The sequence below is a fragment of the Phaethon lepturus genome, unplaced genomic scaffold (genome assembly GCF_000687285.1).
Source record: "Phaethon lepturus isolate BGI_N335 unplaced genomic scaffold, ASM68728v1 scaffold348, whole genome shotgun sequence".
Lineage (NCBI taxonomy): Eukaryota > Metazoa > Chordata > Aves > Phaethontiformes > Phaethontidae > Phaethon > Phaethon lepturus.
Window position 1 is genome coordinate 37,585 of NW_010556708.1, and position 17,043 is coordinate 54,627.

Here is a 17,043-nt window from a genome sequence, read left to right on the forward strand (position 1 = left end):
GGAGCTTATAAGATTTGAAACTTTGGGCTTAGCTGCCTAAATGTTTTTGAAGTAATACTTCAGATTCCTAAACTGCTTTTTAAATCTAATGTTTGAGGGAGTGTTCATAAAAGAGGCAAGATATTTAATTATCTTAAGAGGCATTCTGATGAAGATAACAGTATTAAAATAGAAAATAAGTAAACAGAAAATAAAAACTTCAATGAATAAGAACATTTAATATAATGCATCCGCAAGAGACTATTTCATTTTTAAAAGCAGAATGGAAGGTATAATGCATATTTTTTGATGTTTGTGTAACTGTTACTATACAAAGATAAGCAGGGCAGGGAAAGCTAATGAACTTAATGGGATTATTACCTCATATTAAATACCTCAGAGGTATTGATAAGGAGAGGAAATGATGGAACACAACAGATACCTATGAAAGAATTTTGCAATTAGAAATTGGTGTCATCTGCAAACTTACTGAGAGTGACCTTGATGCCCTTGTCCAGGTTGTTGATAAAGATATTAGAACTGGCCCCAAAACTGAGCCCTGGGGAACAACACTTGTGACCAGCCACCAATTGGATTTAACTCCATTCACCACAGCTCTTTGGGTCCAGCCATCCAGACAGTTTTTTACCCAACAGAGAGTGTGCCCATCCAAGCCATGAGCAGCCAGTTTCTCCAAGAGAATGTTGTGGGAAACAGTGTCAAAGGCTTTACTAAAGTCCAGGTAGACAACATGCACAACCTTCCACTAAACAAGTCACCTGGTCATAGAAGGAGATCAGGTTGGTCAAGCAGGACCTGCCTTTCATAAATCCATGCTGGCTGGGCCTGACCACCTGGTTGTCCTGTACATGCAGGGTGATGATGATCTTTCCATAACTTTCCCCAGCACCGAGGTCAGGCTGACAGGCCTGTAGTTCCCCAGATCCTCCTTCCAGCCCTTCCTGTAGATGGGCATCATATAACTTTTTATATAGGCAATTTTATATAGGCAATTCAAGGCATTTGATAACTTCCAGTCCACTGGGACATCCTTTGGCAGCCAGGACTGCTGATAAATGATTGAAAGTGGCTTGGTCAGCACTTCTGCCAGCTTTCTCAGTACCCTTGGGTGGATCCCATCTGGCCCCATAGACCTGTGTGTGTTTAAGTGGTGTAGCAGGTCGCTAACCATTTCCCCTTGGATTATGGAGGCTTCGTTCTGCTTCCCACCCCTGTCTTCCAGCTCAGGGGGATGAGTAGCCCAAGAACATCTGATCTTACTAGTAAAAGACTGAGGTGTAGACACATTAAGTACCTCAGCCCTTTCCTTACCTTTTGTCATTGCATTATCCCCTGCATCCGATAAAGGATGGAGATTCTCCTTAGTCCTCCTTTTGTTGCTAATGTGTTTATAGAAACATTTTTATTGTCTTTTATGGCAGTAGCCAGATTAAGTTCTAGTTGGGCTTTGGCCCTTCTAATTTTCACCCTGCGTAACCTCATGACATCCTTGTAGCCCTCCTGAGCTGCCTGCTCCTTCTTCCAAAGGTCATAAACTCTCCTTTTTTTCCTGAGTTCCAGCCAAAGTCTTTGTTCAGTCAGGTTGGTCTTCTTCCCCACTGGCTTGTCTTTTCACAGAACCACAGAATCATTAAGGTTGGAAAAGACCTTTAAAATCACCAAATACAACCCTCAACCCAACACCATCATGCCCACCAAACCATGCCCTGAAGTGCCACGTCCACATGCTTTTTGAACACTTCCAGTGATGGTGACTCCACCACTTCCCTGGGCAGCCTGTTCCAATGTTTGACCACTCTCTCCGTAAAGAAATTTTTCCTAATATCTTTGCATTATCTTTCTTCCATTCTGAACTTTAGTTTTCTTTTTTTTCTATAATTTTTTTTAGAAATCCCACCTTCCACCACTTCTGTCTAATCACTTGGTTTTATAACTTGTTTCCATGATCTTTTCTCCTTTACTGTGCATTAACTCAAGGCTGTTTTCCCTCACTTTCTCCTGTGGTTTTTTTTTCCTTCCTCTGACAGCTCTTGATTTCATTCACGTGAACTTAATCAAGAATATATACGTGGTGAAAGGAAAATTCAGGTCAAGAAAGTTACTTAATGAGTCTTTTTACATGGTTTGATGTACTGAAAAAGCAGCACAAATCCACTAGAGCCCTGTGCGTTTCAAACCATTTTTGTTACTGTGATTGTTCTCTCTCTGAAATATTCCTTCATCTCCTAAGAACTAAATTTTGAAAAATGAAAAATTCTGGAGACAATCCTAAAATATGTGAAAACTGTGTTCCTTTTACAGTTTAAGAAAAACCCAATATTAGTAAAAATAATGAAAAGGGAAACCTATTTGCTTTTGGCATTTTTTTTGTATTTTATTTTTTGCTGTTCTGACACTTCACTGTCAGTTTTGCCTGTAGTTTGTCTGTATCAAGAAGGAAGAAAAATCATTATCTGAAAATAAGACTGGAAACCTGCAAAAATGAGCATCATGAACACAATGAACATAAAGTACATTATTAGAAATTTCTTTAAGAATATTGAACTTTCTACTTTTTGGTTATTGCTTAGTGGGTGAAAGATTTTATGACATAATGCAATGTGATGCAACTGTGTGCTGTCAGCTCAGGTTAATTTTAAATGGTATCTATCCAAAAAGCAGCCAAGCTATATGCCTGCTGCCAGCACAGAGGATTAACTGGTGAGTTGATCTGGGCCTATGCTAAAAATTTTAAGTATATCTGTCAAGAAAATTCACATTCAACTAGATTTGTGAGGCTTGTTTCAAAACAACTTTTTGCCCCCTCTTGATCTAAGCAATTTCTATACATTACTCACGTTGCAAGGACAGCAGGAGTTTACCATAAGAGCTTATGCTGAAAATTACAGCCTCCTCCCCAGATGTTTTCTGTTCTGGTTGCTTCATTGTTAGATCTTCACCATGGAAGATATGTGGATGCACATTACTTTTATTTAACTATAATGTAAATAAAGAGTAGGATGTACATGCTGATGAGGCATTTTTTTCTGGAAGTCCTGAGCTACCTTCTGTGGTAAGACACGGGAGACCAAGTGTAGACCACTGCTTGTTTAACTGCATAGCTACAGAAATTGTCTACCTGAAACTATACTCATGGTTTGGATGTATTTTACATAATCCACGGTTATAAACAAACAATAAAAATCATGTTTGAAATGTGACCTTTTAGTTACTACCTGTGAAGCATCCCCCTAGAATGCTGAAGATTTAAAGTAAAAAAATTAAAGTAAAAAAAAAAAAGTAAATATGAGTGATGCTGAAGTCGCTAAATTCTGCATTCATGACACCATTTCCCTGTAATTCATAGTAATATCTTTCTCTGAAATGCTAGTATTAACTAACATTTCTCTGTGTTATTATGTAGTTCACAGAATTGTCTCCATGGTTTTGATTCCACAGCTGAATAAGCATCCATCTCATTCTCAGGAAACTAAGCTATTACACAGTTAGAAATTTCACATCCATCCGTTACAAACTGATCTTAGAAAACAAACAAAAATTCACTAGGGAAGGGAGAATTTAATTCTTATTGAACTTTGCTACTGTGAACAATGTTTTAAATATATGAATAGGCACACTGTTAGAACAAACTGCTAAACAAAATATCTAAAGTTTATAATTATCGATTTTAGGCCTGACTAACTAAATTACTACTCACTGAGGATATAATAGTAATTATCATTATTGGGGTCCAAGCTTGAATAGCAATCAGAACAATCAATGTTCTGATTGTTCATAGTACAGAGTAGTCCGCATGCTATTAGTGGGAAACAATAAAAAAAAATTCTCAGACTTAATCTCTCAGATGGGAGAGGAAATTGCTCACTAAAGTTTCTTGTGTTAAATTGAAAGAATGATAATATTTGGAAATTATTCTTTCAGGTCCAGAACAAAACAAAATGAAGCAAAAGAGGATGTGATATATTCCAAAAGGATCATATTTAGTATGGTAAATGCAAAATAATCCTCAAAACAATCCAGAGTTGTAACAAACAACTCTGTGTCAAGAACATATAACTTTTCAGGCAGAAGAATAGAAAATGCAAAAGATTATAGAAGTAAGAAACTCCTTCTTTATCTAATGAATCTTCAGATCTCATTGTAAGGGGAGATAATTTAAATGTGACTTAATATGGATCAGAAAAGCATTAAGTGTTGTGCTAAGCACAGCAGCATCTGTAGGTGTGTAACAACCTTGTTCAAAGAATTAACAGCTGTCAAATCTTGTTCTTCAAGGGAAAAGAATGATTGTAGTCTGGAATAAGAGGAGAAAACACGGTAGTACACAATAATAGTTTGGGTATTTTTTCTATATTCCTATGAAGTATCTACAATAGTTGGAAAACCTGATATTGACACGTTTGCAATCAGTCAGATGGACCACGATACGGACCTTTGCCTGCTCATACAGTCTGAATAGCAGTGGAGCAGGAATAAGTCTTAGCATCACCCTCATGTTTTGAATTGCTTTTCTTCATGTTTCTCTATTGAACTGATCTTTTTATAGTGTTTATTGAGCTCACAGATTTGAGAGGGAGAGGATACTAAGCGTTGCATTAAGGCTGTGGACGTTGTTTACCTGCACTTTAGTAAAGCCTTTGACACTGTTTCCCACAGCATTCTCTTGGAGAAACTGGCTGCTCATGGCTTGGATGGGTTCACTCTTTACTGGGCAAAAAACTCTCTGGATGGCTGGGCCCAAAGAGTTGTGGTGAATGGAGTTAAATCCAGTTGGTGGCTGGTCACAAGTGGTGTTCCCCAGGGCTCAGTTTTGGGGCCAGTTCTGTTTAACAACTTTATCAACAACCTGGATGAGGACATCAAGTGCTCCCTCAGTAAGTTTGCAGATGACACCAAGTTGGATGGGAGTATTGATCTGCTGGAGGGTAGGAGGGCTCTGCAGAGGGATCTGGACAGGCTGGATCGATGGGCTGAGGTCAAACGTATGAAGTTCAACAAGGCTAAGGGATGGGTCCTGCACTTGGGTCACAACAACCCCATGCAATGCTACAGATTGGAAAGTGGCTGGAGAGCTGCCGAGCAGAAAGGGACCTGGGGGTGTTGTTTGACAGCCGGCTGAACATGAGCCAGCAGTGTGCCCAGGTGGCCAAGAAGGCCAAAAGCATCCTGGCCTGTATCAGAAATAGTGTGGCCAGCAGGAGTAGGGAAGTGATCATCCCCCTGTACTCGGCACTGGTGAGGCCGCACCTTGAATCCTGCGTTCAGTTTTGGGCCCCTCACTACAAGAAGGATGCTGAGGTGCTGGAGCGTGTCCAGAGAAGGGCAACGAAGCTGGTGAGGGGTCTGGAGCACAAGTCTTACCAGGAGCGGCTGAGGGAACTGGGGTTGTTTAGTCTGGAGAAGAGGAGGCTGAGAGGAGACCTCATCGCTCTCTACAACTACCTGAAAGGGAGCTGTGGCGACGAGGGTGTTGGTCTCTTCTCCCAACTAACTAGCGATAGAATGAGAGGAAATGGCCTCACGTTGCACCAGGGGAGGCTTAGATTGGATATTAGGAAAAATTTCTTCACCGAGAGAGTGGTCAAGCATTGGAACAGGCTGCCCAAGGGAAGTGGTGGAGTCACCATCCCTGGAGGTATTTAAAAGCCATGTGGGTGTTGTGCTTAGGGACATGGTTTAGTGGTGGACTTGGCAGTGCCAGGTTAACAGTTGGACTTGATGAACTGAAAGGCCTTTTCCAAACTAAACAATTCTATCATTCTGTGATTCTAAGACAGTTTCTTTTAGTCCGCTTTTGTTACTGAACTAATGTTAAGAGTCTGGTAAACTAGTGATGCAAGTAGGATAACGTAGGTAAACCTGCAGAGCTTCAATGGGTCCCATTTTCAGCTATAGTTGTCTTTCAAAGGAGTTTTGGTATTTATTTTTATCTCATTTATCTCACAGTTTATTAGATAGACCCTGGTTCATTGTCCTGTCACCAGGAAGCTGCATTTTATTATAAACGCTGATACTCATGCCTTTGCCTTTTAGGTAGCGATGTTTATGCTGCAGTTGGGCAGTGCTACTTTCTTGTTGACAGAACCGGTGATAAGCGCGATGACAACAGGGGCAGCTACACACGTTATGACTTCACAAGTGAAGTATCTGCTGGGAATGAAAATGCCATATATATCGGGACCACTGGGATTTTTTCATGTGAGTTCAGTAAAAGAGATGGGTTATTCCGTTAGCTAACATTTTCTTAAATAACTATGCTATTTGTCTATATGTAAGTGTAAGAAATTTGTTATGCGTGCATGTGAATGAACAGAAGATGTAATACCAAAACCTTCATCTTGCTAGGTTTGTTTGTAAGGACAGTTTAGGAAAAGTTGATGAAGAATTAGCAGTTGAAAGGATACAGTAATAAATTTAAAATATGTTTATGACAGCATCAATAATTCCATTTATTATCTTGACCAATTACACACTTCTACAGGGAGGTTAACTCTTTCTAGATCAACATGTGGGAGAGATATATCCAAATATAATTCTAAACATATTTTCTTCATATTTTGCTGAATGAAACCTGGCGATCATTCTGGTAAAAGGAAAATGATCCACGATTTGTGGATCTCCTGTGCAAAAATACCCTAGATATGTTACTTATTGCTTTATGCTTTGCCATAAACACAGCAAGTGTACAGCTTTAATGTAATATTTATAAAATGTATACAGCCTTTCACACAGTATCATGATTACTCCCTTTGGAAAGTAGATATTGCTGGCTGAAACCTTAAAGGGCAAAGTTGTATAATCTTATTGCATAAAAGGTATGAGAACATATTCTTTATGGTAACTTATTCCAGCAAACCCTGAGTTTAGGTGCTGTGAGCATAATCTCTTGGCAGAAGATTTAGTAGTATTACAATAGTATCTGTCAAAATTATATTTTGCTCATGATAAAACTTTATTTACTTGCTGAGAGATATTTACATTGCACTGATAGAAATAAATGAATTGATTACCAGATGAAGTGAGGCTTCATCTAGTTAGCCACTAGATTAGGACACCTTGTTTAAAAGTACTGACTACCTTTTCTTGCACTGCTCTGTTCTTTATTTGTTCCTGTTATTTTGGGAAATTTGTTAATATGAACTCTGTGATGCTGTTTTTTAGAATGTAATAAATTTGATAACATTTCATATGGATAATCCATTGGTAAGTTTTCTACAGAACCAGTTTATTAATGAGAATTAGGGGCATGTAATAAACACAAGTAATTGTGGGGACATAATGAAAAGTGTCATAGCCATTTTTATGAGTAGTCAGTTGGTCTGTGAGACTGTTACAAATGATTCATTATATTTTAAAATATTTTTTAATTCTTTAAAAACCTTTTCATAAATACTTCTTAATATAAAATATGAATAGCCTTTTTTTCATGTTGTTTCCATGGAGACTATACTTACATATAGGAATATTGTAATCTCGTAGAGATGACTGGTGTTAAGTACCACAGCCAAGACATAATCAAAACATACATTATGAGCAATAATAAAGAACAGCAGTGATACAAAGAAATATTTCCATGTTGGTGTGCTGATGATATCATGAATGAGATCATTCAAATGCTTTGAAACAAAATTATTCCCTTATCCCTTGTATTTTTTAATGTATCTGAAACAAGTTCTTTGCCCTTCATTTCACTTTTGAAATCAAACCCCTTTGAACATTAAAAAAAAAAAATTTCCTGATTTTTTTAAGGTTCTGAATTTCTCTGTAGATTTGTGTGAAAACAAATGAAAAAAACAAAACACCATCTCTACAACTTAAAAGAATAATTAAAAAGTCTCCATATTTAGAAGGGATAATTTTACTATGCAATTATTTTAGAAGGTTTCTGGTATCTGTTCAGACTTATGGGTTGCTTTAAGAAGGTCCAGGATCTCAGTCAGAAGAACCAGATTTAGATTTTAACACTAATTTTTTTCTGTGGTGCTAGTTTTAATTGAAAATTATACTAATTACATATATGTTGGTGTGCACATATAACAAGAAAGTGAAAGGCAAATTTGGCATGTCTCTCTGGATATATTCTTTACTCCAAATTTCTGAAATCCAAAGAGTGGTACTTTTGCTTACATTTTTTTTTTCTTTCTCCACTCCAAAACACCTCCCACTCACAAAGCTGATTGCTTTGCCTCAGGCAGCCTTTGGGTTGGCAAAGCAAGGATAAGAATGTTTAATAAAGTGTGATAGGAGAGCTGAAAGTAAATCAAGCCAAAGAAATGGATTTTTTACAGCAAATGAGATCATGATTAAATATGTAAAACAAGCTTTGTATATAGAGAACAAATCTACTACACTGGCGTTGAGTCTATGGGATTTTTGTGTTTACACATAGTTTATGTAATTTATTAAATTTCATTTCCCCTGTACATGGTTTGTAACACTGCAATATAGCTCCATATTGCAGCATCAATTGGTATTTTACAAACGGGAAAGTCAAGACGAAGGTGAGTAAGAAAAACGATGAGGGAAGACTACATGTGAGATCTAATTTTTACAAGGGACAAGAAAAGTGTCATCAAGTTTTACTTAGTATTTGAAAACATAAAAAACATATCTATATTTTCTCTTTATCCATGTGTAGTTATATTTATCCTTCCACAAGTTTCTGAGAAAATGAAGCACTGCAAAATGAACTCCTTCAACATAACACACCTACTTTGCAAAACGGGGTCTTTCGTGGTTGTGTTGCAAGTTTGTTGCAAAATCCTTGTGGTTGTGCTGCAATTAGCTGAAAAAACCTTCATGTTCTCACTATCAGTCCTTTTTTTCCCTTTTATTTCCTACAGTTTGTTCCTATACAGTTCACAATAGTTGCCCGTACTTTTTTCGCACAGTGTGTTTTATTTGTCTAACCAACATCAGAATGAAATATTTTTAAAAATGCAATGAGGTCATCTACTGTTGAAGTGTATTCAGTGTTTTAACAAATATGTTCCTTTCATTCTTTTGTGTGCTTCAGCCTCTATACTCATTTTAGAGCTAATCTTTTGGGTTTTCATGTATATGTTAAATAAAAAGAACTCAGAGGATTTCGTTGTTACATAAGAATACACATTCTTTCTAGAATATAAACCATCTCAATGTTCATTATTACCCTGTGAAAGTATGTGAAAATATAGTGAAATGCAAAACCACTAATTTCCTATCAGAATAGAGACATGCAGTGTCCGTATATATGTGTGCAAAGTTAGAATATTGTTTTTTTCACTTATGTGCAAATTTACATCGATTGCCAAAATGTTCACTGATTCCTCATAATATTGCCAGACCATTTCCATTAAAATTTTTTGCACAAAACTAGCAATAAAAATAAAAAACAAGAGGCAAACAGCTCAGTTAATATGTTATTGCTGTATTTTTAAATTTTGTTAATTATATAATGGACACAAAATTGCTTCATACACTGCAACACCAAACTAAATTCTTCTACAGAATTTCTAAATTCTTTCTGTAAGTGCGTCATCAAAATATGTAAAATACTGAATTCATAATGATGTTTGTGATGAAAACATTTAGAAATACTTCTTTTTAATCAGATGTCAGTGTTGTTACGAGCTTGAGCTTTAGGTGCTTACATCTAGGATTTACACTGTCACCGCGGATGAGTACAGTAACTGACTGGACAGTACAAGGTGTGAACTGCATACTATAGAGAGCTATAGTGTATGTTAACCACCTTCATGTTAAGAGCCACATGATCTTTTTTTCTGAAGAGCCCGTGGGCATTTTGTGAAACGGTCTCTTGGCTTGGCTGGTCATATCATTAAATGGTTTTTTTCAGGTTTTCAGAGAATGGTTACCTGGGAACAGGCTAGTCAGTAGGAGCTCTTTAGTCTGATGAAGTAATTGATTTCATATTCATGTATTACTGCTGGAATTGTTTCAGTGTACTGCAGACACTTTGGGGATAGGGCTGTTGGCGCTACTGAACTTGTATGAGCTACAGAGCATTGGTAGTCCCGTTCTTCATTTATTGGCTGATGTAGATTACACACTGAATGGTACAATTTGAAGAGAAACACCAAAGAATGCACTAAGCAGCTCATATAAAGTCTTTGTTACCAACTGGGAAAAAGCTATGACAAAGGTCTACAAGATCTGGCTATATATTTCAAAAATTAAATGGAAGCCTCTTCTTAGTCAATTTGTAGAGACAGACAGAAATTCTAAAAGCTTATGCATATTTCTTTGTAATCCTTCATAAAAATTATGTTTATTCACCCAACCTTATGTCTCACTTTGTCTAGGAACATTAAATTCAACACCATAAACACTGATTGCTAATGCTGAGACTTGAATAGACATCTTTCATTTCAAAATAAGCCCAGATCTCTTTGACTTCGACGTTTAGGAATCACTCCATTTCTTCCCTTTTCTTACCACTTCACCTTAGATCTAGCTCAGCCTTTGGTGAGTCTGTGGGCACAGTTTGCAATACAGTTTTCCAGATTGCCTCCTTTTGTCCTAATTAATCACAGCTTCTGCCTGGGCACTGTGCCAAGGCCTGTGCTTGCTCGAAAATGCATTCTTGGAAAATTATGAGTACAGAGACTAGTCCCAAGCCACTCAAGGCACAACTGACATTGTCTGATTACGGTGGGGCAATATGTGGTTAAAAAATGATTTCATTGCCATTATTCAGATTTATGACATGTATAGATCATAGTATTTAAACAAGTTGATTTTAAAATGTTTTCCTGGGTTCTGAGAGAAGTTTGTGCTGGGTTATGCTGTGCACCCTTAACCGAAAGTCCAAGGGCTAAATTTAAAACCATTGGACTAAATTTCCTGCTTATGAGAAAAATTACATTTTGTCTTTTTTTTTCTGCAGCTGTTTTTAGAGGTTTTAAAATTTTTTTTTCCCCTTACAGATTACAAAAATATTCTTAGAAAGGGGGAGAGAAGAAAAATCAGGAAGTTATTTGTAATTTACTCATTCTTCAAAAGGAGTGTCATCTCTTCAAGGACTGAAAAAATAAGAATAGTGTAAAAAAATTGTATCATCATATTGACCACCTTTCTGCTAGAACTGGGTTCTTTCCTAACATAATTTTTCTAATGTTTTTTCCTGGCCAATATAAATATATGTATTTAAGCTCCAAATTGTCAAACCTTATTAGCATTATATATGCATTTGAGAACAGATTCTGTGGGGCAGAAAATTATTAATCTTTATTTTGATAAAACTGCAAGTGTCACTTTTCATTTACTTTAGTGGTCATCTTAGTTGTTGCCAGAGAAAACACCTTTTTTTAGTATTATTATTTCAAGCCTCAGTTGCTTGTTTTTATTATCCTTAATGTTGTGCTTTAAAAAGAAGTTACTTGTGATGCAGTCTAAATCTACATCCTAGATTTTAACTACTGTTGTCTATATGGTTTACATTTCAGGCTAAACAATAATTCCCAGAATATAAACACAGAATTCAAAGGACTGAGCCTGCCATGTTTTTTACTCCTGCAGCTCTAGTTAGCATGTATATTATACCCATTTTCATGCCTCTCTGTTCCTCCAGGCAATAGACTATTGCTTTTATTCATGAGGCCTGAAAATAACTTGTGATAGGGATCTGGTTATTTCTTTGTTTATCGGGACAGAAGTTCCCTCTAACTTTCTTGAGCCCTTCTAACCAGTCCAGTAAACTCGTGATTTTTTTCATTACTTTCTGTTAATCTGTCATGTTACTGATTTATGCCTCATTTTCTGGACCCTTAAATTCAGAGTAGAACTGAAATTACAGTTCACTGGGAACTGTATCATCTGTGCCGGTGTGAAGGCAACTGCATTCTTCCGAGTGTGTTACTTACAACATGTATTCTTCATCAGAGATCCCTGTTACTCATCACCACGGGCCATTCTATTCCTATTCATAGAATCACAGAATCATGGAATCATAGAATAGTTTGGGTTGTAAGGGACTTTTAAAGGTCATCTAGACCAAACCCCCTGCAATGAGCAGAGCCCCGTCTAACCTGACCTGGAATGTTTCCAGCGATGGGGAATCTACCACCTCTCTGGGCAACCTGTGCCAGTGTTCATGAAACACTGTGAAACACCCTCATTGTGAAACATTGCTTCCTTGTATCAAGGTAAACCTACCCTCTTTTAGTTTAAAACCATTACCCCTTGTCCTATCACAACAGGGCCTGATAATGAGTCCCACTCCACCTTTCCTGGACGCCCGCTTTAAGTACTGGAAGGCTACAGTAAGGTCTTCCCGAAGCCTTCTCTTCTCCAGGCTGAACGACCCCCGCTATCTCAGCCTTTCTTCATATCCCTCTGATAATTTTTGTGGCCCTCTTCTGGACCCGCTCCAACAAGTCCATGTCTTTTCTGTGCTGAGGACTCCAGAGTACTCCACTACTCCAGTACTCCAGCTGGGGTCTCAGCAGAGAGGAGTAGAATCACAGAATCACCTCCCTTGACCTGCTGTCCACACTGCTTTGGGTGCAGCCCAGGATATGGTTGGCCTTCTGGGCTGCAAGCACACGTTCCTGGCTCATGTCCAGCTTTTCATCTACCAGCACCTCCAAGTCCTTCTCGGCAGGGCTGCTCCTGATCCCTTCATCTCCCAGCCTGTATTGACACCAGGGGTTGCCCCAACCCAGGTGCATGACCCTGTGCCTGGCCTTGTTGAACCTCATGAGGTTCACACAGGCCCATTCCTCGAACTTGACCAGGTCCCTCTGGATGGCATCCCATCCCTCAGGCATGTCACCTACACCACTCAGCCTGGTGTCATCTGCAGACTTGCTGAGTGTGCACTCAATCCCACTGTCTATGTCATTGATGAAAACATTAAACAGTACTGGTCCCAGTATGGACCCCTGAGGGATACCGCTCGTCACTGATCTCCATCTGGACATTGAGCCATTGACACTTTGGATGCAACCATCCAACCAATTCCTCATCCACCCAAGAGTCCACACATCAAATCCATATCTCTCCAATTTGGAGAGAAGGATGCTGTGGGGGATCGTGTCAAAGTCTTACCGTGCCAAAGTCCAAATAGATGATATCAGTAGCTCTTCCCTTGTCCACTAATGCAGTCACTCCATCCTAGAAGGCCACTAGGTTGGTCAGGCAGGACTTGCCCTTGATGAAGCCATGCTGGCTGTCTTGAATCACCTCCCTGTCCTCTACGTACTTTAGCACAACTTCTAGGAAGATCTGTTCCATAACCTTCCCAGGTACAGAGGGGAGGCTGGTGGGTGGGTAGTTTTCAGGGTCCTCCTTGTTACCTTTTTTAAGAATGGGTGCAATGTTTCCCTTTTTCCAGTCTCCAGGAATTTCACCTGACTGCCAGGACTTTTCCAATGTGATGGAGACTGGCTTGGCAACTACATCAGCCAATTCCCTCAGGACTCTCAGATGCATCTCATCAGGTCCCATAGACTTGTACATGTTCGGGTTCCTCAGGTGGTCTTGAACCTGATCTTCTCTTACAGTGGGAAGGACTTTGCTCCTCTAGTCCCTGTCTTGCAGCCCATCCCCTCGAGAGGTGTGGGAAGAGACACTGCCAGTGAAGACCGAGGCAAAGAAGTCATTGAGTACCTCGGCCTTCTCCTCATCTGTTGTTACCACTTTGCCAGTTTTGCTTATCAGGGGGGTATGTTTTCTTTGACCTTTCTTTTCTGGCTGACATATCCATAGAAGCCCTTCTTCTTATTCTTTCTGTCCCTTGCCAAGTTCAGCTCCAGCCCTGCCTTGGCCTTGCTGACCCCATCCCTACACAACCAGGCAGCATCCCTGTACTCATCCCAGGATGCCTGTCCCTGCTTCCACTGCCTGTGCATTTCCTTCCTGCCCTTTAGTCTGCCCAGCAGGTCTCCACTCATCCATGCTGGTTTCTTTCCTTCCTTTCCTGATTTCTTACACCTGGGGATTGAGAGCTCTTGTGCTGTATGGAAGGTCTCCTTAAAGACTTGCCTGCTCTGTTCTGCTCCCTTGTCCCTGTGGGTAGTTTCCCAGGGGGTCCTACTGACTAACTCCCTGAAGAGTTGCAAGTTTGCTTTCCTAAAATTCAGGGTCTTGACTTTACTCTTCGCCTGCCCCATATCCCTCCAGACTGCGAACTCCAGCAGTGCATGATCACTGCAGCCCAGGCTGCCTCCAATCTTGACATGACCAATTAGTTGACTTGCACTGGTGACCAACAGGTCCAGTACCACATCACCTCTGGGAGGTCAGTCTATTTCCTGGCATAGGAAGTTGTCCTCAATGCATTCCAGGAATCTCCTGGATTGCCTACAGCTCACCGTGCCACTTTGCAGCAGATGTCGGTGTGGCTGAAGTCCTGCAGCAGGGCAAGAGCCTGTGAGCATGATGCCTCCTGTAGCTGGAGTAGGAAGGTTTCATCAGTAGGCTTCCCTTGATTGGGTAGCCTGTAGTAGACACCAACCACAAGGTTCCCTTTTTTGCCTCAGCCCCTGAATCTTACCCCTAAGGTTTTGACCTGCTCGTGGCTATTCTTCAGAGACAGCTCTTCACACTCTGTCCATTTCTTGACATAGTGGGCAATGCCTCTACACTTCCTTCCTCACCTGTCCCTTCTGAACAGCCTGTAGCCATCAATAGCCACACTCCAGTCGTGGGATTCATCCCACCAAGTTTCTGTAATGGTAATCAGGTTGTAGCTTTCTAACAGCATGGTGGCTTCCAACTCCTCTTATTTGTTGCCCGTGACTGTGTGCATTGGTGTAGAGGCACTTCAGCTGGGCTGTCGGCTGTGTCACCCTCTTAGAGGAACACCCTTTAGTTTCTCTGATGTCTGTCTTTGGTGCGACAGGCTGAGGGGCCTCGCTACCACCCTGTCCCTCTAACTCTGGTGTGTCATCCCACACCTTGTCATGGGTCAGCCTGATGTTATCCCCCTGCTCCTTCGATTCTAGTTTACAGCCCTATTCTTTATTTTTATTCCACATGTTCCACATATTCAGCACTGTATTTCCTTTCTTCATCACAGACCCAACTATATTGTTCTAACCATGTTTTACAGCATGTTGCGCCACACCTTAACCTGTGAAAAGCTGAGGACCTCCCATCTGCAGTTCTATAGCTCTGCTCCAGTCTTCTCTTTCCATTTCAACACTGCACTCTGCCTCTCACGTGCAGCGATGTAACCATCCACCAACATCCCAGAGCCCGCTGCAGCAGGACTTTGAACCTTGTGGCCCAGCGTGCCTCACCCCTCGCACCCTTGCACCTGCAATTCCTGCACCTTGTTGTTGAGAGCTTCCCCTGGAAAGCGCTTGCCTCCTGCGTGTGAATCACCCCTCCTTCCCCTACTCTCTTTTTTCCCAATTCCTTTGCAGCTTTGAACTTATTAGTTATGCTAGGGAAAGAAACGGGTCTTAGTTGATAACATTAGCTATCGAACTAGCCAATAATATACATACACAAAGCTTGACAGCTAATCAGTGTGTGCGGCACCTGGACCTGATCAAAGCATGCTCCGTGGAGCACCGTTTATGCTCCGGGCAAGAGCAGCCGGCGGGGAGATTGAGTGCACCCCATTGAAGCTAGAGAGTTACTCTGGAAAAGTGTTTGGACGGATCCCCTCGTGCACTGGAGAAGATGCCCTGAATAGGATGACCTTCTGGGAAGATTCCTGTTGCTTCTCTTTCCATCCAGCCACTATTGCATTTTTCCTTCCTTTTTCATTTTTCCTCTCTCTCCTTCTCTTTGCCCCTCCTTTTTGTCTTTTAATTTTTTTTCTCAGAAGTAACATTTACTGTTAGAGTTGGTGGATGTTATGAGCTATGGACATTGAAAATAAATCTTTGTGCGTGTAGGCTTCTCTCAACATTTTTGTGCAACACTCATTTATCTCACTGAATTTAATGAGACTGAATAAGAAAAGGGTACATACCACATTAACTGGAATTTTCTTGCTTGTTTCTACCAATAGAAATTTGTAAGTTCATATGTACAAATATTTGATGCATTTTTTGAGTTCTCGAAAGTCCATAGTATTTTAGCAATAGTAAATTGCTCATTTTCTTCTTTGCAAAATCTTGCAAGGAAAAAAAAAATTGTAGGCCAGTTTGTCAGGTGACTCAGCTCCTGAAGCATTGATTCAGCTCTCACAGATTATTTGAGATATCTGAAGTTGTGCAGAATATGCCATATCATGTGACCCTTAATTAAATATTTGTTTATGTTTTGATTTTTGTTATTTGCCGTTTACTGTAGATTTATGCCTACGTATTTGAGAATATCAGATCTGTTCAGTTGGAGACTTTACTTCTCTCCTTGCTGAGTATTGTGGTGCTTGTTCTTGTTAAAGAATTGAATGAGAAATTTCAGAGAAACATTAAAGTTGTTCTTCCCATTGATCTAGTTTTGGTAAGTATAAGATCAAACATCAAACTTTTTGCTTTGCAAAGCTTTCAGTGGTTCAACTGATCTGCTGAAATTTACCGTGTTGTCTATAGTTACCCACAGCCACACCTGCCACTTGTTAAATGGATAGCTAATTTTCATGGCTGTGTGTTAAATGTAAGAACAGGAAATAGTTTAGCTAAATAATTTAAGAACGAAGTGACATATGTTCCCAATTTGTATGATTTTTTCATGTGTTTACTATTTTTTACAAAATCACAAGAACATGAAGCTTAGAATGCTAAAGTGTAAGAAGTTTGAAATAGAAAATGAAAAGTAACAGGCACGTTATATATCCAGGCAAGTCTTGTGCTGGGAAGTTGTGGTTTGAATGTTCCGTGTTATTTATCTGCAACATAAATACCTAAGCTATTGCCTTCTGTAATTTTACTTACAGTTTTTCTTTCACATGGCATATGCTAAATTGAAATTACCTACTGCATTTTAAATCCCTACTTCAAGGATTAAGCTATACTTCAATAACCAGCACCAGGACAGAAGATTTCTGTTTTCCTCTAGACCTCTAAAGTAAAATTAAAAAAAAAAAAAAAATGAAGGGCAGGTGCTTTTCACAGTGGATCACAGAATCACAGAATCACAGAA

At 39.6% G+C, this 17,043-nt stretch overlaps 1 protein-coding gene across 1 annotated transcript in view; it reads left to right on the top strand.

Annotated features, from left to right (window-relative positions):
- LOC104625014 (anion exchange transporter-like) overlaps positions 1–16,464 on the top strand; it is a 38,395-nt gene extending 21,931 nt beyond the window's left edge. The window contains exons 4-5 of the mRNA XM_010292533.1: positions 6,034–6,198; positions 16,252–16,464. Of these exons, the coding sequence (XP_010290835.1) occupies positions 6,034–6,198; positions 16,252–16,464 (378 nt within the window). The remainder of the gene's footprint in view (positions 1–6,033; positions 6,199–16,251) is intronic.
- Positions 16,465–17,043: the final 579 nt, after the last annotated feature.